This window comes from Physella acuta, unplaced genomic scaffold (assembly GCF_028476545.2).
Source record: "Physella acuta isolate Inbredline_101_S28 unplaced genomic scaffold, ASM2847654v3 ptg000928l, whole genome shotgun sequence".
NCBI classification, from domain to species: domain Eukaryota; kingdom Metazoa; phylum Mollusca; class Gastropoda; family Physidae; genus Physella; species Physella acuta.
This window is the reverse complement of record NW_026732445.1, coordinates 79,824-106,195: the sequence shown is the minus strand read 5'-3', so window position 1 is coordinate 106,195 and position 26,372 is coordinate 79,824. Positions and strand designations below refer to the sequence as shown.

The 26,372-nt window shown below is 39.8% G+C and overlaps 1 protein-coding gene across 4 annotated transcripts in view; it reads right to left on the bottom strand.

The window, feature by feature from the left end:
* LOC131953516 (disks large homolog 1) overlaps positions 1 to 26,372 on the bottom strand; it is a 107,954-nt gene that overhangs the window by 70,871 nt on the left and 10,711 nt on the right. For 2 of the 4 annotated variants that reach the window (XM_059316714.1, XM_059316716.1), the window contains exons 3-5: positions 18,170 to 18,303; positions 12,091 to 12,258; positions 7,174 to 7,317 (exon numbers count right to left, since the gene is read on the bottom strand). In XM_059316714.1, the coding sequence (XP_059172697.1) occupies positions 7,174 to 7,317; positions 12,091 to 12,258; positions 18,170 to 18,303 (446 nt within the window). The remainder of the gene's footprint in view (positions 1 to 7,173; positions 7,318 to 12,090; positions 12,259 to 18,169; positions 18,304 to 26,372) is intronic. The other 2 variants (XM_059316715.1, XM_059316717.1) reach the window with 2 other exon arrangements.

Below are 26,372 nucleotides of genomic sequence, written 5' to 3'. Positions count from 1 at the left end.
TAGGTCAGGAAAGTACCATATCTGTGTAAACTGAAAAGCCGATTGTAAGCTTTAGGTGTTTCCGAGATGTAGGAAATTAAGTTTATTAAATACATGAGAAATTCAGCTTTCTAATGATGTCAAATACAATATAATGACGGATATAAAACTTTTCATAGAGAGCTTGTAAGATTGAGAAAAATTGATTATTTTTTAATTAATAGGGTCATAAAAATCGTAATTCAAACACATAAAATATTTTTTTTCTTTAAAGTTATTATTTTCTTTATACAAAAATGGACAAAGTATCCAAAAGTGCAAGAAACCGATCATGACGAAAAACAAGAAATTTTGTGATTTTTTTCCGCGCATATCCCCTTAAAGAAACGGGGAAAAAATGTTTAATCTTGTATGTATTATTTAAAATCTTGTAACGCTTAATAAAAATTCCGACAGACTAAATGATTAACCCACACTGCAAATGGCCAAAGATTGAGTAGTGAGGATAAAACATGATTAAAGTAAATTTTCTATCTTAAATAATGCTTTCTTTTAAGACAAGATTTTTTCTCTCTTCCTTAAAATATTTTTCTTTAAGCCCCTAGTACAACCGAGCCCCAGGGGTTAAAGCAGGTTAATGCTATCAGCCAGCAGAGAAGAGCTAAAAGACAAACACGAGGGCCAGAACTCGGATAATCCCAGACTTTCAGGATAGCTACGGCACTAGACGAGGGCGAGTAAACAAGTTATTACCGAGGTTAAAATTAGGTCTATTATTTAATTAACTAAAATGTAATTAAATTAACCGAGGTAAAGAAAATAGTATTACTTAATTACCGAAATTCGATTAAATTTACACACAATTTAATTCAAGTGAACAAAGTTAATAAAAAAAAAGCAGTATCGCATCTCTTAAATAAAGAAGTATTTTAAAATAAAAAATCGGTCACATGTCTTAGATTGTGGCGATGTGGTCGGGAAATAGAGCGCAAGACAGCAGAACCGAAAATCAGATCACAGACGAGATCGTAGGACGTCCCTGATTCCACCCAGCTCTAAAGGGAACCTGACTCACGTTAGGCAAAGCGTAGGCGTTATGGCGTAAAGCTGACCACACAACCCCTTCATATGCCGCGGTCAACGATACAGACGCACTCTACTTCACCCGCAAATGGCAGAAAATATTTCTCCATCTCTTAATAACCAACAGGTTATAAGAATCCTCTAACAGCACGAAACGTTCCCACGTTGAAAGATGTACAAATAAAGCACAATAGACAACGGGCAATTAACATTTTATTACACGCTTTAACGTTAAAACTAAAATGCCGTATATATATATATATATATATATATATATATATATATATATATATATATATATATATATATATATATATATATAAACACACACACCACAGTTCCGAGAGAAGAAATTATAATCACTATTTAAAACTACACCGACCGTCAGAACAGCCGCACATTATTGTATCATCCTCCAATGCCAAAACGAAATTCGGGCAGCATCGGACGGATCTCGACCGTACGCGCCAGTATGTGCCCAGAGTGTTTGGTGCTGGGGATCACCATATGAATAAATGAGCACTTATTAGCACGGGAAAGTCGTGTGCTGAATTCATATGGAAACTCTAGGGGCCTTAATTCATTACGACAAGAGAAGACTATAAAAAATATAAAAAAAATAAAAACAAAAATAAACAGCAATGTCCATTACAATGATCGTTTGCTATTTGAAAAGCGTCACTCATATTTTCCCCATGACCATAAGAGCGATGTATTTGCTCAGGGCAAAAACAAACGATGGGCACCGCCGCACTATAAATAGAACGTATAAAAAAGAATACCTCTGTGTAAGCCTGCATTGTTGTTTTTTTTCTATCAGCCTCTGCTGTTCTGTTCGACTGAAACGATTGATAACTTTCCCCCGGCATTGTTAGAAGCCCACCCACAATGTATACGTTTCGTAAAAAATAGCATCAGGAATACATTTTAGTAAATACAATAATGAGACTCATTTTGTCACCATTTATGGAACTAATGTTAAAAAGCATATAAACAAGAAAAAAGCAGAATATTTGCAGTAACATGTTTAGGGCCTACTTTTATTTCGGATACCTCATCCACACATGCGATCAAGTACCCTAGAAAATCCTTCGGTCCCGTCCTCTCAATAACAGCCCAGATTTTTAAAAAAAAAACAATTTTAGTGTAAAATATTAGGAAAACCAAAAAGTCTGTCCTGTAAATACTGTAAGAGATTAAAAAACAAAACTAATAAAAAGCATGTGTACAAGCATGTAAGAGGCACGCGGGGATAATTAAATTAAGGATGTTGACAAGAGAAACATCTGCACGTTGTGTGACCGGGTTAAAGTTTTAACAGGCGTTCATTAGTTCTTCCAGAGTGGAGAGAAGCACATCCCCCTAGAGGCGACTGCAAGTGGAGACGGGGCGAATCAATAAGGATGAATTAATTTTTCATGACACGAAAAATGTCGACACACAAGATATGGTCAGGCTTTCAAAGGTCCGCGGGTCGCGTGGAGTGACGGTGACCACAGCCAAACGCTGACAGACAACAGGTCCTTGGCATAAGGCGAGCGGCCGTTGGTAAACAATTCAATCACACGGTGACTGGGGGATGGGGGGGAGAGGGTTTGAACTGATCGAGTATGTTAGTGGGGTATGCAGGGTGAGCTGGATATAGATCCAAACAGCGGTCATTACCTAGATTACAAGAGAGAGGGTGGGGAGAAGGGGGGGGGGTGGGGTAGAGTTTTCAGTGCACGTTCTAGCACGTGCGTCGGTGAGGCGTTTTGGTAAACAACTACTCACGTTTTAAATAACGTTACATTCCAGTGATTAAACTCACCAGGTAAAAATTATGTTCAGCCAGGGAAGCTTTCAAATAAAGAAAGTGTAAACTTTACACCCGGCAGGACTGATCACAGGGATTACTTTTAATTAGTTGTTAAGATAATTACTTCTAAAACCGCTCAAAATTTTTAAGAACATGCACGAAATTCCACACACGATGTTTTAAAGTCTTAAAAACGATTTATACATTACACAGTAACACAAACGTTATTGTGGGGATAACGCCTACACTACTGTGTTAACACGCACGAGGGGGTGGGTAGGGACGACCATCATCTGACTGACAGGCCCAGGGTGGACACGCGTGTGGACGCCCAGCACCGTCAAAGTCACTTGTATCCCGACGACGATGCTTGTGAATAATTCAACTCCGCGTCAAACGTCTGTATCTACCAATCTTTCCCCCGCTAGTTCTATCTGTGGTATCTGTGATCTGTTCCCACTCCGGTACCCGGCAATAGTGTCATCAAAAATGCACTAGATTCCTCACGCTGTGTGAGCGGGAATTGTTTTTATTCCCACGTTTTCTTTAACTTGCTTTCTCTGTTTGTGTGTTTGTTTGTCTTTCCAATCAAATCTTGCGATCGAAATTTCTGGCACTTCCCAGTTAGCTAGCGCGCTGAAATTTTCAGGGAAGCTTTCTTTTGGATGACCATTGAATATTCAATTGTTATTATTACTAAATTGATCAATGGAAACATTGTATTGAGCATTTTAGACCGCTATATAATCTATATATATAATTATCCTCTGCTAGCCATTAGAAAAAAAACCAGCGACGCGTACCTCGCGCGCAGTGAAGCGAACGATCACATGTCGCCACAGGCTTAGGGGCAGAGAATTTAGCTTGAACCGAGTTTAAACTTACAGGAGGTAGGCCAGTTTGGGGGAGACGATATGGTCGAGTGGTTGGGCACACGATTGCTATCCCACTCGACACGGGTTCAAATCTATGTGTTCTAGTCAGTAACGTATTCAAACAACATGTTTTTTACGAGTTGTCTTTTTACGAGTTGTCTTTTTACGAGTTGTCTTTTTACGAGTTGTCTTCGTTTACCCAAAAAAAAGTGAAAAGATAAAATCGATAGCAAGATTTTAATGCAAACAAACAGACAAAGACTAAAAAGTAGAAAATAATAATCATTAAAAAAGTTTTAAAAAACCCACGTTTTCTGATTGAACTAAAAAGTAGAAAATAAATACTATACATACAATAATGCAAGCGATCACTCTACTATAAGCTATCAAAAACGTGGGTCGCCGAAGTAAAAGTTATATTACTATTGATTAGATAATACTATTGACTTTTATTAGGGAGCTTGTAGAGAGTCAACAGTATTAGAAACTGTAAGAAAATCACGGCGCCCCACGTTTTTGATAGCTTATAGTAGAGTGATCGCTTGCATTATTGTATGTATAGTATTTATTTTCTACTTTTTAGTTCAATCAGAAAACGTGGGTTTTTTAAAACTTTTTTAATGATTATTATCTGGGCTCGACACACGGCAGATGTCTTGTAACGGTCGGTGACCAAGCTGCTGAAGGCATTGAGGGTTAGGTGGGTACAACAGTGCTGGACATTACTGGCTAGATGACCAGTAGAGATAAAGTGGGTACAACAGTGCTGGACATTACTGGCTAGATGACCAGTAGAGATAAAGTGGGTACAACAGTACTGGACATTACTGGCTAGATGACCAGTAGAGATTAAGTGGGTACACCAGTACTGGACATTACTGGCTAGATGACCAGTAGAGATAAAGTGGGTACAACAGTGCTGGACATTACTGACTAGATGACCAGTAGAGATAAAGTGAGTACAACAGTGCTGGACATTACTGGCTAGATGACCAGTAAAGTGGGCACAACAGTGCTGGACATTACTGGCTATATGACCATGAGGGTAAGGTGGGTACAACAGTGCTGGACATTACTGGCTAGCTAGATGACCAGTAGAGATAAAGTGGGTTCAACAGTGCTGGACATTATTGGCTAGATGACCAGTAGAGATAAAGTGCGTACAACAGTGCTGGACATTACTGGCTAGATGACCAGTAGAGATAAAGTGGGTACAACAGTGCTGGACATACTGGCTAGATGACCAGTATTAACATATTAAGTAGGTAGAACACAACTAGACATTACTGGCTAGATGACCAGTAGGTACAACAGTACTAGCTAGATGGCCGGTATTTAGAGATAAGGTGGGTACAACAGTACTAGACATTACAGGCTAGATGACCAGTATAGATAAAATAGGTAGAACAGAACTAAACCTTACTGGCTAAATGACCAGTATTAAGATATAAAGTCGGTAGAATACAACTAGACATTACTTGCTAGACGATCAAGCCGTTTAAAAACGTACCAAAGAGCTAGACTTCTAATTATTATATTGGCAGGCCTTTCCAATGGCTTGGGATTACGAATTATACTGGTCGAGTTATAAAATAGATCGACATGAAAATATGATAGACTTACAGCGCGACAATACTTCTAAACAAACCTACTATCTCGTGTTTATCACACACTTCTCCAACCAAAACTCTTTCAAGAAAACTAAAATCACACGGGCGACGTATGCTGAAAAAAAAAATCACCATCCAATGAAATACGCAACACAGTATGCCTATGTTTTTACCGCTTGTAGATCTATCCCGAAGGAAGCAAACTTTTAATAAAACAATGTTTTTATTCTCCCTGTGTTAACAACGAGTTTAGAATCCAATTTCTCGTGACGGAGCATCAGCGTGGCGCGCACACACACACACACACCGAGGAGGAGAACGAGTGTATCCGTGAGAGCCGAGCACCGCTCCGGGGGGAGGGTGCCAAGAGAGAAAAAAAAAATGTCAAGGTGTCAGTAAGCCGGTGATTTCCTCATTAGCGACGATGATGACAGAAGCGTGGCTAGAACAAACCGGGTGGCACTCACCCACAAAATTGCCAGAGTTGAAACCAATGGACACCGCCTTGCTCTTGTGCTCTCGCTAATCGATACACCACGCTGTGGGTGGGGGTAGTCGCTGAGGGGGGTGGGGGAGGGTTAGAGATAACGGTGGGGGTAGAGGAAGATGAGATAGTAGCAGACAATGGACACAGTGACAATGGCATGCGTGGCAAGGTGGAAATGAGTTGATGCCGCCAGCACTAGCTCAAAAAGCGGAATCGGCTGGTGGGGAGGGGGAGGGGGGAAGGGGGGTAGAGTGATGGGCCAAAACACGAACGTAATACAAAATATCGATCTAGCGGTTTATTTTAGAGTGGTTCATCGGTTATTTTAACCGACAGATACTTGAGGTAGTTCAGTACAACATTGTGAAATGTTTGTTAGTCTGTTGAGTAGTTTTTTTTTTTTTTTTTATAAAAACAAAAACAAAACATGTCTAGCGACATAGTGCTGCGAGTCATGAAAGTGGCAAAGGGGAAATAATTCTACATTTTCTAATATTTTTAGTTAGAAAATTGTTTTCCCCCTTTGCAGGTTCCCAAGCTTCTAGCAACTTATCTCCCTTTTACTCCAGCCTTTGAGAAAATATCCCTGTAATCTTCAGCAAAAGGGATTTGTTTTCGTTGAGTCTTTAGAAAGCTAAGATTACACAGCCAAAATACATTTGTTCTAACTAGTGCTGCATCAGCTAAGTGGAAGATATTGATTTTGTTTTCAAACTCATTTTTAAAGTATGTACATATTTAGTAATATTTACATTTTTTGAAGAAAGTAGATACAATATTTTTTTTAGTGACTAACATTTATAACAATCTCTTTCCTACATTTATTTATATAAATTACTAGATAGTAAATAAATACAGCATTAAACTAGACATTGCAACCAGTTTACATTGAGAAGTAACATTGCACATGAGTAAGATGTTTGAATATAGCATCATAACCAATTGTTTTAGTATGCAGTTTAATGTAAGGTCAAAAACTCATATTTTACTCAACTTTTTGTAGTAATATCTTAACCCAATGATAAAATATTATCCAGGCATAATTTAGTATCATACGTATATGAGGAATGTTCATTGGCGTGATTACAATAACTATAGCATCGGTTTAAAACTTTAAATACCTTTATTCAGTTAAAGAAAATGAAAGCATGTGTTGATATTGTGTGCAGAAAGGTGGGTAGCAATTACAACGGTGTTTTTTTAAAAAGTGTAACAACATACATGCCCACACATAATATATAAGCATATAGGCTACTGTACCATGGACCGGAAGTGTGTTACAGTTATATGTATGTGTGTGTGGCTGTTACACGGTGACATGCAGATGAAAGCAGCACTTACCGCATGGGGCAGTTGTTTGTCGTATGAGCGGTTGGAAGACTGGACGTGAGCAGTTGGTCTCTCCTCAACCAGGGGGGACGAGACGGAGCGGTGGGATAACTCTGGTGGAGGCGGGGGCAGGTCCTCGTCTACTGCATTGTGGCGCTGAAATTAAACAGGTTACTGCCCTTTAGCTGACGTCCCAAAGCGCCTTTACAGCAAGAGTTCTCTCGCCCAAGGAAATGTTCAATGTTTGCAGTTTTCTTTGTATTTTACACAACATCAATTAGAGAATTTATTTAAAATATAAGAACTACACGGTGGATGAATTATTCTTGCCGCATAAAAGAGCGGGTTACTATTTACTTTTTGTTTGAAGTTAAAATTTAAGTAAGCAAAAAGAAAACAGAAACATTTTAAAAATTGTGGATTGTGTTTCAAAAAGAATGCACAATGTTTAATTTTTAAAAACTATACAAGAGTGTACGTTGCCGTAAACTAATGGTCAGTAGTAATATCCTTATAATTAAAATTACTCAATAATAACCGATTACATTTTTAAAATCACGCAATAAGAAATCTGCTGATTTAAAGAAATATTTTAAGGTCCTTAATTTTTAACGATCACAATAAACATGAATCGTCAACACAACAGGAGAGAGAAGAGAGAAAAAAACAACATTAAACAAAAAAAGGTAATAAAATAAACAAAGGTTAGCAATAATTTAAAAAAAAAATTCATGAGAATAAATTGTCATTTAACTTTTTTTTTACCTTCCAGGATCAGACTGACGCCAAACCTGTATACGATTAATATATTCATTAACTAGTAATTTTAAACGTTTCTAATGTGTATTGATAAAAAGAAAGATTTTCGTATTAAACAGTTAGAAATAAATAGCCAAATGTCGATTCAAGTTGATTAAAAAATGGTATTGTTAAAGAGGAAGATGGAAAGGTCAATACCGGAAGTAATCCTACCATTTGACTTGACCGATATTGATCGTACTACTTTGGAGAAAGTTAATACCATTAGCCCGCCATTATTGCCATTGAAAAGATGTGTTAGAACAGGACTTTGATCAGCGGAGACCAGAATCCCCGTCGTTACTGGGTAAAAGCTTCCCGACATGTCCACTGGTGTCGTTTAGGTAAGGTATTTTACTGGTGGGATTGACCAGAATTTGTAATTTGTATTCTTCATTTAAAGTTTACATGTGTATTTGTTTATTCTATGAAGATGATGGGAGCAGAGGCGTAGCGATGGGGGGGGGGGGGGCAGACACATGTCCCCGGGCGCCGACCTTAGGGGGGGGGGGGCAAAATGGGTTGGAAAAAGTAATCGAAAGTTTGAAGGGGGATGCAAATCAAAAGTTTGAGGGGGATGCAAATCAAAAGTTTGGGGGGGGGGGGGGGGGTGCAAATCGAAATTTGTCCCCGGGCGCCGGGAAGGGTCGCTACGCTTCTGGATGGGAGGCTGTAGTTTTGTAAGGATTTGTCTCCGGATTAAAGCAAAGATATGTATCTGTTTTGTGATGAACTTTAGTTTGGACATTTTAACGTAAGTCTAGCTGCAAAGTTGGGATTAATACGTTAAATAAAAGCTAACGAGTTTGGACCTGTTAGCTTCATCTTTGTTATCAATACGTTTAAAAGTTCATTATAACAACGACACCGCAACGTATTCAAACCAAAAAAATCTCGAGTGCTGAATAGACATGTCCACACCACCAAGAGGCTAGAAAACCCGAGGCCTGCGACAAATGAAAGGGATGAAGCATACATAATACATGATCTAGCGTCATAAAACGCCGAGGTCGTAGTGGCCGTCGGCAATGTGGACAACTCCAAAGCTGGCCAAACCTGTCATTTTTCTACAATATATAATATTTGCTATATAAAACAACATTTAGTTTTATTTTTGAGTTTAATTTAATGTTTATTATACAAATAGATATTTGTTGTGTTTTGTTTGCTATCCAGTTTTCAGTTGTATGTGCACTACATAAAAGGTTTACTATTATATAATGCTTACTCTACTGTATATAAAGTTTACTGCTGTATAATGCTTATTGTATAAAATATTAACTATTGTATAACGTAAGCCGTATTATAAACATTTCTGCTGAATAATGTTCGTTAAAACTACTATCCTGTTTAAAAAATGTTTTGACAAGACTGGTCTAAAAATCAATATTAGCATGCATATGTTATTACAACAAAAATCTTTGACATGATATCATATTGTGAGGTAGGAGAAACTCGATCGTTTTTCACTCATTATTTCTCCGTTTCTCGACAGTTTAAAATTGATTGCATGTCCACCTAGTTTCGCTGTTTAGCAACACACAGTGTAGCAAAAGAAGTAAAGCACAACAGAGAATTAATAGAGTTAAGTGACAACACAAGTCAACACGGGGTTATGGGGTTAAATGTAAAAAATAAAAATCACAGGTAGGATGTGTAGGAGGGGAAAGCTCCTCATATTCTTACAGTGACATTCGGCTTATTCAATTGCTGCTCAGGTGTATGTATGTGCACATACATACATATGCACACACATATATACACGTATACATACACAAACATATATACATAAACAAACACACATTATATATATATATATATATATATATATATATATATATATATATATATATATATATATATATATAATCTCAATATTCATTTATCTATGTATTGATTTAGTAAGCAAAATGCCAATACTGGTTGGTTTGCTGTTCCAAGCCCCCCCCCCCCCCCCCCCATAAGCCACTGCATTAATTTTTTTTTTTTTACATTCACTATCGAAGACAAGTCGTTAGACTAAAGTGCATTTTAGTTTTTAGAAGGAAGTCCTGCATCAAGAAATAGCATTCGCGCCCAGCCACTGTAAAAGTCGCCCCCCCCCCCCCCTGAAGTAAACAGTGCCGCTATCCAGGATGCCATTACTGATGCAGGACAACACCGGCGGATAGGGTACAAACAGTGTCAATGACGCCAGTTTGAAATTTAAACAACGTTGTCATCCGGGTCACCACTGGTAAAGGATCGATACGGATGAGCTCATGCGTGTCGGGAGGATGGCCAGGTCACACACGATCTTCACGCATGATTGGTCATCCAACTTCGACTCTATTCTTTTATTTACGTTTTTGTAACTTCAATTATTATTAAAACTCGCTGAAAAGTTAACAATTTAAACAACGTTCGGTTATAGGCATTATAGTACCAGATACTGGTATGATTTTATGTGTAAAAACAAACAAACAAGAAACACACATAGAATTTCTAATACTCCTAGCAGCTATCGCTGTATATTCTCTAAAACTGAGCTGATAATAGTTCTATACATAATTCATACGCGTTAAAATACCACGAACATTATACAGCTATAGCGATTTATCTTGCCGGCGTACTGTTAAAAAATTTGTAGATCACAAAGTTACGGGCACTTAAGCGTCTTCCTTAACTACTGATAATGCGTTATCTATAAGTTCAAGTGTTCTTCACACCACAGCACTGTACGAGACCATTCGCTACACGGTTAGATCTACCACGTTTAACGAAGTGATTGTCGAGGGTAAGTAACCTATGCAGAAAACGTGTTTTATTTTAATAAAAAAAAATGTTTCTCAAAAGCAGTAAAAACATTTGAAAAAAAAACAACATTTGAATGGCATGGTTTATAAATGGTACATGTCGTTAGAGCTACTTAAAACACTGCCTCAAATGAATGAGGTGTCGGACATATTGAAATGCCATTGGTGGTGTGTAGGTCAAAGAAACACTAACGGTAAACCGATAGCCCTAAATCTTGTGGGTGAAACACGTGGTAAACACAGGGTCCACGTGTTCTCCCTCCCTGTGCAGGGAACCGTGACCAATAAAAAAAAACCCGACGCTGACACTTGTCAAGAATGGAACGAATTCTTTAAAAATTCCTACATTGTCTAAAGTGATGTAAAAACATTTTTTTAAAAATTATAAAAACTATTCCTCTAAGAAAATGCTGTTGAATTACTAATGTTTCGTAGGCAATGGATTTGGTATAAGGGTCTGACTGATTTCTCGTTTGCCCCGGGGCTAAATTCCCCGCCACCGCACAGGTGAGATAAAGGTAGTGGCTAGTCCGCGACAAACCGATGAGGTTCACCTGTGTTACGTCGGCTAGCGGTGATCCGGCAGGTAGAGTAAACCACGTTGTTTGACCAAGGCCGAGGATCGGCATTCAACCACCGCGTGATAGCGGATGTCAAGCCGTCGGTACACACGACGCGACTGACCAGCTGACCATCACCGAGCACAATACGAGGCGCCTGTGGTAGACGACCAGCAAGCACGAGGATAAAAAACCAAAATACACGAACAACAGACAAACATAGCAACACACAAAAAAACGAGGGCTGTGGACGGTGACCCGTTTAACGTCTAGATAAACGGATTGCCATCCACAATACAGATTAGTTAGTTAAAATTTCAGGTCAGCAAACTAAAAACATGCCAGGAAAATTTTTGATAAATTAATACTAGTCAAGTTGGTTAGTTTAGAACTGTAATAAAAAACGCAAACAAAGAATAACAATGAACTGAACACATTAAATGTTCAGTGGGGAAAAAAAAGCATTAGAATAAACTGTATTATTAGTAATTAAGTGCGTTGATCAAATCAACGACCCAGCGTTAGAAAGGTAAAAAAAAAAGTGCTTAGGCCAAACATAACAGATAATGACAGCGTTCCCAGCAAGCGGGTCCCGTGCAACATTTAAAACAGCAATGCGTGCATGTGTATTATGACTAGAAAGCAGCGGTGTTAGACATAAACAATATCAAAGCATGACTAGGGGAGATGGGGGAGTTAGGTCACAAGATCAAACACAGGGTGAGGAGGGGGGATGACTACAGCAAAATAAAATGTGAGTAAAAAAGCGTATGCACTTTAAGGGTACTGGAAATTACAGGAGCGAACTCGGGGTGGGTGTTCCAGTTGATGGCCGGCTCCCTGCTCACGCTGTCTTCGTCCGAGTCGTAATGGGGCCGCGCGGGCCGTGGGGCCACGGGTGGTGGCGGTGGTCGTGATGACGTAGGTGGTGGTGGAGGAGGAGGCTGGAATGATGCAACAACAGCATGCACCACAGTTCTACAAGTTTAAACATGGCATGTAAGGCTACTCTAAACAACCTGTATATCATGTACACACTAGTTGGAGCCTCGTTCACACCGGATGCTAATAAATATGTGCATGCAATAGATCAATCAGTAAAAAAATTCTAATCATTTTGTACTAGATCTACTATGATTATATAAGTACCACAGGCAAAATGAAAACAACAACTTCTAAACTACTGTTTTCTTTTTAAAATAATTATTTGTTTTGGATTTGTTCAAGTAATTAGTAAATAAATACAGCTAGTTATATTACTTGTGATAAGTTACTTTGTTCACAAATTACTACTTCATTTACCCGCAGAGTAAAGGCGGTTAAAGTATTCATCTAGTTGTATCACACCTTAACCAAAGCGCTATTACTAAAGATAATTAAACTTTGACACATTAACTCAAAAGATAATCTAACATTACCCTTAATTAATCAGTAACACTAAGATTACGGGTGTAGGCTGAATATAACATAATATTCTACCCGCACTAACTAATGCTACTTTAGGTACATTTGCAAGGCATATGAGTTTAAATATAGAATATTCATAAATATATAACATTTTCATATATAAGCAAATATATTGATATATAATATATAAGCAATGCGTATAGATAATATATCATATTAAGCTTATATAATATTAAGTTAGTATTAGACTACGACAGTTATTCCACGATCTCCTAAGGTTAATGCCTGAAGACATGACTAAAGCTAAATTAAATGCAACAGGAAAGCTATTCATGTCTCATTTAGTCGCCCTTGAGTGTGTATAACACCATGGTCTTTATGTAGATCTACGCATGTAGGTATATCACCCTTCGCATATCTCCGATTGGTGCCTGTTACGGCACTGACTAAAGCGTCTTCACCATTAAGAAAAGACACGGTTCATAAGGCTGGTGACTACCTAACACAGTCGACTTAGTTCGTGTCCTAGCATTGTTTTTAACGGATTAACTAACTGCCGGGCTCACATCAACGTTGTTGTTCTTGCTTCTCAAACCGGAAACGCCTATTTGTAACACAGAGACATTTGTTTTTTTTTAAAACTACGCCATACATAACGCCGCATGCAATTGGTATCGACAGAGGGGGTTTGAAGGGATCAGCTACATCTCACTGGATGAAACTTGGCCTTCGTGTTTAGATGTGTTGTCATGCGATAATGTGGGCCTGATGTAACGCTAGAAGGTATACAATGAACAGACCACAGCGGAAACGTTTCAACCGGCAGAGTAAATAATTCCTCAAATTCCTAGCATTGTTTGGATGTGTTGTTTTTTTAACCGGTAAAAGGTTTTTAAAAGTCTAATTGACGCTTTACAAACTGCGGTTAGTTGTGTGGAAAACAGTCTCTCGGATGTTAGAACAACACATAGCCCACTCAACTATCCGTGTCTAACGTTAAAGTATTTTAGTTTATATTTCAGCGGATAGGCAAAGGAAAGATTAAACCATGTAACCTAAACAGAACCGAGACGGAATCAAGTTGCGCAACATATATCTGTCATAGATTCGGTATTAGATTCGGCCATAAGGTATGCTGTAATATATCACAATACACGAGTAGATGAGACAGAAAGAACTTGTTACAGGAACCAAAGTTGACGTTGCTTCAGGGAGTTGAGTATCGCATGACTTCAAGAAGCTTACTGGAAGGTGTGACTTCGTCGCTGTACTAGGTCTCACCAGAGTTGTAAGTTTTTAGTCCGTGTAAACTCGTCTTATTTGTATTGTCAGATTTCTTAGGCCAGTTTTCTTGGACTTATTGATGGACGGGTTCAAGGAACGACGGGATTAAGAGCTTCTTCGACGGTCGCTTTATCCAGGTCAAAACTGTTGACATGTACGTGTTGAGCGACGGTAAAGGCGACAACGTGTCCCTTGTTGGGATGCCTAAAGACGTAATGCGTACACAAAAAATAATAAAAATCAACTGGTAGTTAAAAATATATTGAACCTCTCGGTACTTTTCATAACGTGTGTTGTGTTTTCATTGTAAACACAGGGAAGCCTGTCAGTCAACACGAGACTCTCACATCAAGTGAATCGATGAAGCCGTGAGATCAAACAACTCGACGTCAGATGAACCAAGCTGACGACAGGCCTCGTCTCTGGAGAGGGTGGCAGCACAGTGACCATCTACGTGCCAGCAGCACAGTGACCATCTACGTGCCAGCAGCACAGTGACCATCTACGTGCCAGCAGCAGTGACCATCTACGTGCCAGCAGCACAGTGACCATCTACGTACCAGCAGCACAGTGACCATCTACGTACCAGCAGCACAGTGACCATCTACGTGCCAGCAGCACAGTGACCATCTACGTGCCAGCAGCAGTGTGACCATCTACGTGCCAGCAGCACAGTGACCATCTACGTGCCAGCAGCACAGTGACCATCTACGTACCAGCAGCACAGTGACCATCTACGTGCCAGCAGCACAGTGACCATCTACGTGCCAGCAGCACAGTGACCATCTACGTGCCAGCAGCAGTGACCATCTACGTACCAGCAGCAGTGACCATCTACGTACCAGCAGCACAGTGACCATCTACGTACCAGCAGCACAGTGACCATCTACGTGCCAGCAGCACAGTGACCATCTACGTGCCAGCAGCACAGTGACCATCTACGTGCCAGCAGCACAGTGACCATCTACGTGCCAGCAGCACAGTGACCATCTACGTGCCACAACTTGGTCCAGTACATGGTCAATGCCAGACAGAAGTGTCTGGAATACTACCCTGGACCTCAGCCGATGGCCCTAAAAACACAATTTTGTGCCAGACGGACCGTGGGCCAAAACACGAGAAACCACAACAAAGGTGCCAGTCGGGACCTCGGGCCAAACACAGCGAGGGTCCTAATAACTTTCGGACACCCTCAGAATGCTAGAGCACCGTGCGTGACCAACAGACGCAGACCGTTGCGTGACAATTTGTCAAAGTGGGGGGGGGGGGGGGAGTTGGAGCAAGGCTGAATCACTCATCCAAAAGACCACTCTACACTGAAAACTGGCCATTTACTTTTTAAAAGTAATTAAATAGAAAGCGCGATGTGTGAACTGGGTGAACGCATCACGGCCAATACGGTTCGTGTTTACTAAGAGCCACACAAAAAAGAAGAGGCTGAGTTTTAAAGCATCACGCCTCATTATTCTTTCTAATTTGACGCCAAATTTGTTGCAAAAAATGCTGGGACAAAAAGTTTCAGGGGTTCTCAACGTTAAAACCTCTGTCACGTGGGCTGAGGTGGTGGATGACACTTGTAATTAACAAAATATGAAAACGGGTTTTCCGAGTCTTGACGAGGTTTTATCCCCCCATCGCATGAAGGCATCGGGAGATAAAAATTGGGAGGATAACAAGCGCCCGTCTCTCTTCATTTTCCAAGAAGCAGAAAATTAGCTCAGACGTGCCCTCTTGTCCAGTGTATTTAAAACTGAATGAAAAAAATATGAAAGGTTACCGGGCCCAGAGCTACCAATCAATGGGGGGGGGGGGGGGGGAGAGAGCTATCTTTAACTACCCTTAATGAAGTATACCTGGTAGCATTAGCTACGAGCTACATTGACCCTGGTGGTGGTAAGCGGAGAACTAAGACGTAGTCCCTACATACTCTAACTGTAGGCTACATCCCAAATGACAAGCAGCTGACAGGCGCCTATAGACCGTGAAAGCTAGGAACTCAAATAGCTGAGGGACCAAAATAGACAATGGACCACCTAAACAGCAGAATTCTATCCCAGAACAACCAACTAGTCAATAACCAACTAGTCAACAACCAAATAGTCAACAACCAACTAGTCAACAACCAACTAGTCAACAACCAACCACATGGAACCTTTGTTAATGTCTTAATCTTTAAGAAGATCACACAGATACATTAAAAAACCGTTCAAGGCGCTCGACAAATTTAAACGCGTGAGTTAAACATTTCAAAATATATTACTCGGATCGTTCTAAAACAAACAGTAACTTGCTGCAACAATGATACAGAGGATCTAAAAATAGACCGATCGGCCACGCGACCCGTGTATATGGGTAACACAACAATCGATATTCTTCAAGACAAACGAGCAAAATCAAATTAATCAGAATCCAGAATTGGCTGCTATCGATCGAGACCTGTCTACGTCGACAAAAATCACTGGAAATTTAGTGTCTACAAGGCCCGGTGTTTGGACAGACCCCCCCCCCCCCCCCGACAATTCTGAACTACACAAGCCGGTATTTAAAGAGTCTCCCCCCTCCCACCCGCCTAAATCCAAAACTACAAAAACCGGCGATTAAACAAACCCCACCTATATCAACCCGTCTACAAGCTAAACCTGCATGGTCCGGTGTTTAAAGAGCCCCCCCCCCACCCCATCCCCGATTACAATTCTGTACAAAAGCCTGTGTTTAAAGTAGCCCCCCTCCCCCTCCAAGCCAAAACTACAAAATCCCCCCCCCCCCCATTCCCAGCCTAGAATCCAAAACTACAAGCCTGTGTTTAAGCAACCCCCACCTATATCGTCTAAAAGCTACAGCTGCAAGGGCCAGTGTTTAAAGAACTAACCCTCTCCTAACTTACAACCAACTACAAGACTACAAGAGTCGGCGTTTTAACAAATGTAGTCAAGCACACACCACAAAATCAAACATGAAAAAATCAAACATGAGTGGGGTGAGATTATCTCCCGTGCTGTACATGGCCTGTGGGTAAGATTATCCCCCTTGTCATATACGGTCACTCCATACAGTACGTCTCCACATCATTCCGCGGCTAAGCTGGTGTTTCCAAGCCAACTAATAATTCTCTTTAGGGCCGATAACGCGGGACGAGAACCCCCAACGAGATCGGACAGCTTGCATTAACCCCGTAACGTTGCTTGAACACATGACTGGAGCGGATAATTTAAAAACATCGAGCAGGGCGCCGAGGACCAGCCACGTACGAGGCGCCTAATGAAAACATATCCGGTTAACTTTCTGGATGATGAAAGTAGCTAAAATTTCCAGAGGAAACGCGAACGGCTTTCCCACGGTATGTGGGATATGTTACATGACTGCTAAGATTAGTCAGCTACTGCTACAAGACAGTGACTGCTAAGACAAGACAGTGACTGCTAAGACAAGACCGAATGGCCGCTAAGACAAGACAGAATGACCGCTAAGACAAGACAGAATGACCGCTAAGACAAAACAGAATGACCGCTAAGACAAGACAGAATGACCGCTAAGACAAGACAGAATGACCGCTAAGACAAGACAGAATGACCGCTAAGACAAGACCGAATGACCGCTAAGACAAGACAGAATGACCGCTAAGACAAGACAGAATGACCGCTAAGACAAGACCGAATGACCGCTAAGACAAGACAGAATGACCGCTAAGACAAGACAGAATGACCGCTAAGACAAGACTGCAGGCGTTTTGCGGAAATACTGTTTTAGCAGATAAAGTATTCCTTCTTTAGAGAAAATGTGTGCGTACAAATGTATCAAGAGTTTGTCCTACCCGGTCCCAGCTATGAACAAGAACGTTGATGTGAGCCTTAAATAACTGCAGTGCGCCGCTTTAGATGTATTCCTTTGTGCATCAAGTAAAAACTAACAAGTCTCATGTGTGAATCGTTTGGGAGTATAGAAATAACGAATACGTAGAATAAACACATGTTAATTGTTAAACTGACAAAATTAGATGGTAATTGAATTCCATAATTCTAAAAAAAAAAACTAGGTCAGGATTAGATTTTATGTATTGCGTGTCAAATAACAATTGCCGTAACGGCATGAAACAAATATACATAGGCTGTGGAGATAATTACCACTAATTGTATTACTCATAAATTTGTGGGCTGGTGCACCTACCTCAGCTTTTGGCTGACTGTGTGTGAAGGGCTGCTCTCTCTCCCACTTGCTGGCAATACGTAATGTCTCCAGAGTTTTTTCATGGGATGTTTTGTTCTCGTCCAGCAGGGTCGACTCGTAGAACTCCTGGATATCTGTGGGGTAAGCAATGGAGGGTTACAACACTATGGCTAGATGGGATGGGGTAAAACTGGTGGATGTATGTGGAGGGTTACAACACTATGGCCATATGGGATGGGTAAAACTGGTGGATGTCTGTGGAGGGTTACAACACGATGGCTATATGGGATGGGGTAAAACTAGTGGATGTCTGTGGTTACAACACTATGGCTATATGGGATGGGGTAAAACTAGTGGATGTCTGTGGTTACAACACTACGGCTATATGGGATGGGGTAAAACTGGTGGATGTCTGTGGTTACAACACTACGGCTATATGGGTGGGGTAAAACTGGTGGATGTCTGTGGTTACAACACTACGGCTATATGGGTGGGGTAAAACTGGTGGATGTCTGTGGTTACAACACTACGGCTATATGGGTGGGGTAAAACTAGTGGATGTCTGTGGTTACAACACTACGGCTATATGGGATGGGGTAAAACTGGTGGATGTCTGTGGTTACAACACTATGGCTATATGGGATGGGGTAAAACTGGTGGATGCCTGTGGTTACAACACTATGGCTATATGGGATGGGGTAAAACTGGTGGATGTCTGTGGTTACAACACTATGGCTATATGGGATGGGGTAAAACTGGTGGATGCCTGTGGTTACAACACTATGGCTATATGGGATGGGGTAAAACTGGTGGATGCCTGTGGTTACAACACTATGGCTATATGGGATGGGGTAAAACTGGTGGATGTCTGTGGTTACAACACTATGGCTATATGGGATGGGGTAAAACTGGTGGATGCCTGTGGTTACAACACTATGGCTATATGGGATGGGGTAATACTAGTGGATGTATGTGGTTACAACACTATGGCTAGATGGGATGGGGTAAAACTGGTGGATGTATGTGGTTACAACACTATGGCTATATGGTGGATGTCTGGGCAACTGGGCAAGCAATGAAGGGTTACATTAATGGATTGGGGGGGGGGGGGGTTAAGGTTTCTATGAGCCTGTTTTCGAGCATTAAACTGCAGAAACGTGGTTTTATTCGCGGTCATACAACTCTGCTTCATGAATAAACCCGAGAGGAAGGCAGGGAGGGACGGTGTATTAGTCGTTTAATGAGGTGTCTAAGTAGTTTAAGTGTACAATACACACCTTCACGCACCAACATACGAAGAATTTTATGAGTATTAGGAGCATTATTAGAAAACATATCGACCGGCCTTCAATGTAAATAGCAGTGACTGTTTTACACATAAATGAACATTAGACTTTACAAGAATTAACATAAGTGATGCCTTACAGTAGTAAATATGGAAGACCCACCCCCTTATGCATCAACACAGGTAGTAGTTAAATAATTATAAAACCTTTTTGGTATAAGATATGAAGGGAACCTGCACCCAAAGAATCAACATAGGTAGTAGTTAAATGATTATAAAATTTTTTGGTATAAGATATGAGGGAAACCTGCACCCAAAGCTTCAACATAGGTAGTAGTAAAGTAATTGTAAGACGTTTCTAGTGGTAAATGTGAATGAGACAACACCCCCCTCTCCCGCATCGACATAGGCATTAGTCGAAGAACTGTAAGAGGTGTTTTACAAATGAACGCGCTTGCTTAGCCAGTTAAATGAATTAATACGCTGCTGCCAAAATCAATACCAGAGGGGGTCAATTAGCGACAGATTATCATGTCAGTAAATATTTATCTGCTTGTATATTTATATCAGCACTACGATCAATATACGAGATCATGCTGAAATCTGCAGCTGGGGAGGGGTGATATCGTGTAGAGGAGGGGTGTATTGTATGGACAGATGACGAGTGTATAGGACGGATAAAGGGTGTATTGTGTGGGGAGAGGAAGGGTGTACTGTATGGAGAGAGGAAGGGTGTACTGTATGGAGAGAGGAAGGGTGTTTAGGACAGATAAAAGGTGTATTTATGGGGAGAGGAAGGGTGTATAATACTCGGAGAGTAAGGGTGTATATACGGGGAGAGGAAGTGTGTATTGTATGGGCAGATGAAGGGTGTTTAGGACAGATAAAGGGTGTATTTATGGGGAGAGGAAGGGTGTATATACGGGGAGAGGAAGGGTGTATTTATGGGGAGAGGAAGGGTGTATTGTATGGGCAGATGAAGGGTGTATTGTATGGGGAGAGGAAGGGTGTATAATCCGGGAGAGGAAGGGTGTATTGTATGGCAGATGACGAGTGTTTAGGACGGATAAAGGGTGTATTTTATGGGGAGAGGACGGGTGTATTGTATGGTGAGAGGACGGGTAAATTGTATGGGGAGGTGTATAGAAGAGGCAGCGTATGGGAGATGTATTGCCATAAGTAAAGGACAGTGTATAAAATGGAGTGTATGGGAAGTACGATATGGCTAGGAACAGCTATACAGTAGAGGAGGGGTATGGGAAGGAGAGGGATGGCGAATCGAATAAATGTATGTTTAGATCACATCGTTAGTTATCCCGAGTCTTAGCCACCTCTAAAATGTCATTAGCACCCCACCCTCGCCTGATAGGAAGTCGTATCGATCTATGACCCCTTAAGGCCCGTGAGGTTGTGATTAGATAAGGTCTCCACGAGGAAGCGAGTTGCCCGGAAGTTCACGAGTAGGTCCTCATTGTGCGCTCGTCTATCGTAGGAGCCATCGTCGGTATCAATGGTCCATTTATTGAAGACGCGATCTCCGACATCGGCTTTCGCGGACTCGCAGCTAGTTGAGCCCGGCTTACGATTTTCTTTTCTTAGGGTGGGGAAAATCAGGAATTTTAAGATGGATGCTTTATACGTTCTAGGCTAAGAGAATCACTTAGCGGATGTTTGAAAAAAATATTAACCAGATTTTTATTTAAAAAAAATATAAATTGCTGAAATTGGTTTCTGCTAGGAGCATTTATAGAAATGCTAGTTTGTATCGTAAAAACATATTTTCGATTTAAAGATCTTTCGTTAATTAACGTAAAACGTGTAACCTTTATTTTTTAAAAGTTTAACCCCAGAATGGCATCAAATCAACTGGCTCTGAGGGGCACTTAATCTCAATGTCTATAAAAAAATGTGCAAGGAGTTCATGCAAAGAGTTAATATAAGATAGTGATCAAAGGAGAACTAAAATATATATTGTTTACGTAAATATTTCTAGTTCTATAAACGAAGAGAAAATATCGTTTGGATTTAAATAAGAACGATCCACTAGAGCAGGGGTCTCCAAACTTTTCGGTCCGAGGGCCGCATTCACTATCAAATTTCAGATCGGGGACCAGTTAGTTCCAGACATGTCTTTGATTTTTCTGGGCAAAGTTCCCGGCCCACGGGCCGTAGTTTGGAGACCCCTGCACTAGAGGGTCCATAAAAACAGACATAGATCACCAGCTGAGTACACCGCTTACAGACCAATAAGAAATCAATGAGAGCCAACAAGTAACTTAGGATCAGCTAGACTTTTAGAGGCCAAATGCGGTTTTGCATAAAACCCTGGCATGGTGCGTAAAAACGAACTAGGTCTATATAAAAACCTTAGTGAAACTTAGTTTTGTGCGTAAAAACGAACTAGGTTTATATAAAACTTTAATGAAACTTGGTTTTGTGCGTAAAAACGAACAAGGTCTATGCAATCCCTTAAAGAAACTTGGTTTGTTGCATAAAAACGAACTAGGTCTATTAAAATCCTTAATGAAACTTGTGTAAAAACGAACTAGATCTAGGTCTATATAAAAACTTAATGAAACTTGATTTTGTGCGTAACGAGTTTACATATCTACATTTACTCGTTATCGGTGTGTTGACTACAATACGCTGATAATATGCGCGACAAACGGAGGATCTGCATGAATATGTATGTTTATTTTAGTTAGATAATAAAACAATTTTAAAACAAACAAAATCGTGGTAAATTCGCACACGTAACTTTCTACAAACTATAACTCTAAGTTAAGTTACTCTTTAGACCTAGAGATCCATTGGGCAGATGAAGTAGTGTTCATTAAATGCTAGGGCTAGTCATAATTTAGAGCGAGTTGTCTAACACTTTTATCATTAATAATTAATAAAAAAGGTTATTTACTTTAAAAAAAAAGATGCTGATCTCTGATCTAATGGACCCACGAGACGGCGTGAAACATGTCATTATGACTGTTGATTTAACACATCGAGTACTAGTTTCTGTGTCAAACAGAAGAGCAAGATAAACAAAAGATAATAGGTTCAAATATACACAGTAAAAAAAAAGCCATTACTGCTTTCGTGATGAATTCCCTCCGAGTATATATTTTAAAAAAAGTAATTATTGATGCTACCTTGGAATAAAAACAGTTGGAGACACAGGTGATAGGAAGTGGTGGGCTTACCTTGTGGTAATTAAAAAAGACACTAATGGGCGAACAATGACAGGTGATTGTTTTCCGTCTTAAATTGTAAAAATAAAAGCGTGTTATGAAAAGATTTTAAGGCTTATTAAATTATGTTACACGTAAAAAGACAAAGTTAATAGAAATTAAGTATGTCGTGTTTTGAGGGACGCATTAAATATCAACATTTTGCCTTCAGTGAAATTAAATTTCAACATAATGTGTTGTCTTGTATTGACAGGGTCGATGTTTCATTTATTATTATAAGACCTTGTCGGACTCTCCCAACCTAAACAGGAAGTAGTCTCAATAACACAAACAGAAACTGGCTTTTTATGGACATTGCGGAAAAATCCGGGAACTATCAAAACAAACCTCGGAAACCTCAAGACAACGCAGCTAATTTCCCCAAAAACGGAAGCTTTAAAACGCAATTAGGAAATGAAATCAAATCAACGTCGAGAAGTCATCGACTTAATGTACAAACTAATTCAGACAGCCGATGGCGTAGTTATTTTAAAATTAAGTTGTCAGACGAAGACACGTAAACAAGTTTGAATAGACCTTGGTGGAGATCTGGTTTGTTTTTTCTACGTTTAAAAACAAAACAAGAAGACTTCGTGTAGAGGTAACTAGGAGAAAATGTAAACAGGGGTAGGCCACATCAGAGGGAGCTATAACACTGATTGGACTAGCGTCTATACAATTAGAAAGGCAGAGACTTTGCAATTACAGGATCGTGGGGGGCTCTCGAAAAGGAAGCGCTTGGTCCGGGTGTACCAGATTTCCCAGGAGGAAGGGACGTCCACATGAATAAATTAGTACCCACCGGAGACATCACATTTTTTTCTGAAGTTGTGTGTTTAAAAATAAACGCCTATTCAAGACACACACGCAAACACAAGGATCCATATCAGGTGGTGTATTATTAATTTCGCTCTAATTGTGGCTGTTAAAAAAATGTCTGACTGTTGATGTGTAAAGTGAGAGATAAAAAAAATAGAGGGATGTAGGAGAGAACACGATCAGTTAATGAAGTTTTATCTACCCATATAGCTCTCCCGATGTATAAGCCGCCAACGACTCCCCGGCGACTTGCCAGCCTTACCGAACAATATCTCTAAGCAAAAGATCGATCAATTGTTTCCAAATATACACTTTGTAAGGCAACCTATCAACTTGCTTTTTTTTTTTTTAAAGTTCACAGAGGAGAAAAAAAAATCTGAGGGTCGCATAATTATGAGCTCTGGAAAAATCTAATGCATGTTGAAAGCTATAATCTTGTGGGACTGGGAGGAGGGGGGGGGGGGGGGGGGGGGGGGGGGGGGTTGGTTGTAACTTAAATGGAGATTCGGAGTCCATCGATTAAAAAATGTCAGTATCTGGCGTAGAGGATCATTTGTGGTGATAAATCAAGAAAGAGGTCAAATCTTTGAAGTGAAACACTTGAACCATTCTAGTAAATTCTACGTTTTCCTGGAAATACCGAATCCTATTTTTAAATAAGAACTCCTCAATGGTGAGAGGTCGGAATACGAATCAGGAACGTTTAGTAAAATATTTAGAAAATAGTAGTTATCTTTTTTTTATTAAAAAAAAAAATTAAAAATATAATGTGGTTAGCGCTTGGGACAAGACCAAAAATTTCCTGTAAGGTTTCGAGATCGAGTCCTCTGATATCTCCCTGACTACAACATTAACAATGCTCATTAAGTCATAGAGACTTCTAAAAAAGGCTACTTGCATACTTGTCCGCGTAACACTTATGTCAGTGAACAACACACATCTCTCAAGTCAATCACAACATTGTGATTACAGTAAACAACATATGTCAATCACAACACTGTGATTACAGTAAACAACACAACATTATGTCAATCACAACACTGATTACAGTAAACAACACAACATTATGTCAATCACAACACTGATTACAGTAAACAACACAACATTATGTCAATCACAACACTGATTACAGTAAACAACATATGTCAATCACAACACTGTGATTACAGTAAACAACACAACATTATGTCAATCACAACACTGATTACAGTAAACAACATATGTCAATCACAACACTGATTACAGTAAACAACATATGTCAATCACAACACTGTGATTACAGTAAACAACACAACATTATGTCAATCACAACACTGATTACAGAAAACAACATATGTCAATCACAACACTGATTACAGTAAACAACATATGTCAATCACAACACTGTGATTACAGTAAAGAACACAACATTATGTCAATCACAACACTGATTACAGTAAACAACACAACATTATGTCAATCACAACACTGATTACAGTAAACAACATATGTCAATCACAACACTGTGATTACAGTAAAGAACACAACATTATGTCAATCACAACACTGATTACAGTAAACAACACAACATTATGTCAATCACAACACTGATTACAGTAAACAACATATGTCAATCACAACACTGTGATTACAGTAAAGAACACAACATTATGTCAATCACAACACTGATTACAGTAAACAACATATGTCAATCACAACACTGTGATTACAGTAAAGAACACAACATTATGTCAATCACAACACTGATTACAGTAAACAACACAACATTATGTCAATCACAACACTGATTACAGTAAACAACATATGTCAATCACAACACTGTGATTACAGTAAAGAACACAACATTATGTCAATCACAACACTGATTACAGTAAACAACACAACATTATGTCAATCACAACACTGATTACAGTAAACAACATATGTCAATCACAACACTGTGATTACAGTAAAGAACACAACATTATGTCAATCACAACACTGATTACAGTAAACAACATATGTCAATCACAACACTGTGATTACAGTAAAGAACACAACATTATGTCAATCACAACACTGATTACAGTAAACAACATATGTCAATCACAACACTGATTACAGTAAACAACATATGTCAATCACAACACTGTGATTACAGTAAACAACATGTCAATAACAACACTATAATTACAGACACCATTTGTCAATAACAACACTGTGATTACAGTAAACAACCCAACATCATGCCAATATGAATCACATGACGACAAAGACAGTAAACAACACAACTTGTCAATCACCACACTATTGTTTACAGTAAACAAGACAACATCATTACGAAGATCTCCACACGACAGCTGACGAACGCGATGACCGAGATCCCGAGTTAACAAGAACATGGCCAAATTATCCTCAGATCTTAAGCCGCCGTTCTTAACGACAGCTTTCAGTAATTAACGATTTTTTATTTTTTTTAAAATGTTCTTAAAACTATTAACGATTGATGACAACCTTAATTCCATTATTTAATTGTAACACCCCAATGAGGGACTTGGGGAAGGGGTGGAGGGTTATGAAACAATAAGCAAAAATGGTGGGTGAGGGTGGGGCGAAACATAGGGGCTAATTTAAGAAGGTATTAGAAAGTGGGAGGTCAGTTCAAAGACCCGAAACATAGGGGCTAATTTAAGAAAATGTTTTAGAAAGTGTGAGGTCAGTTTGAAGACCCGGAACATTTGGGGAGGGAGGAGAGTTGGAAGACTAGAGAATTATGAAAGATGGGGGGGGGGGGGGCTGTATGCAGAACATAAAACATTTTGAAGGAAGTGGAGAGTTCACTACCAGAATTACGAAAGGAGGCGAGTTGAAAGATCAAGTTGAAGGGGAGGGGGGG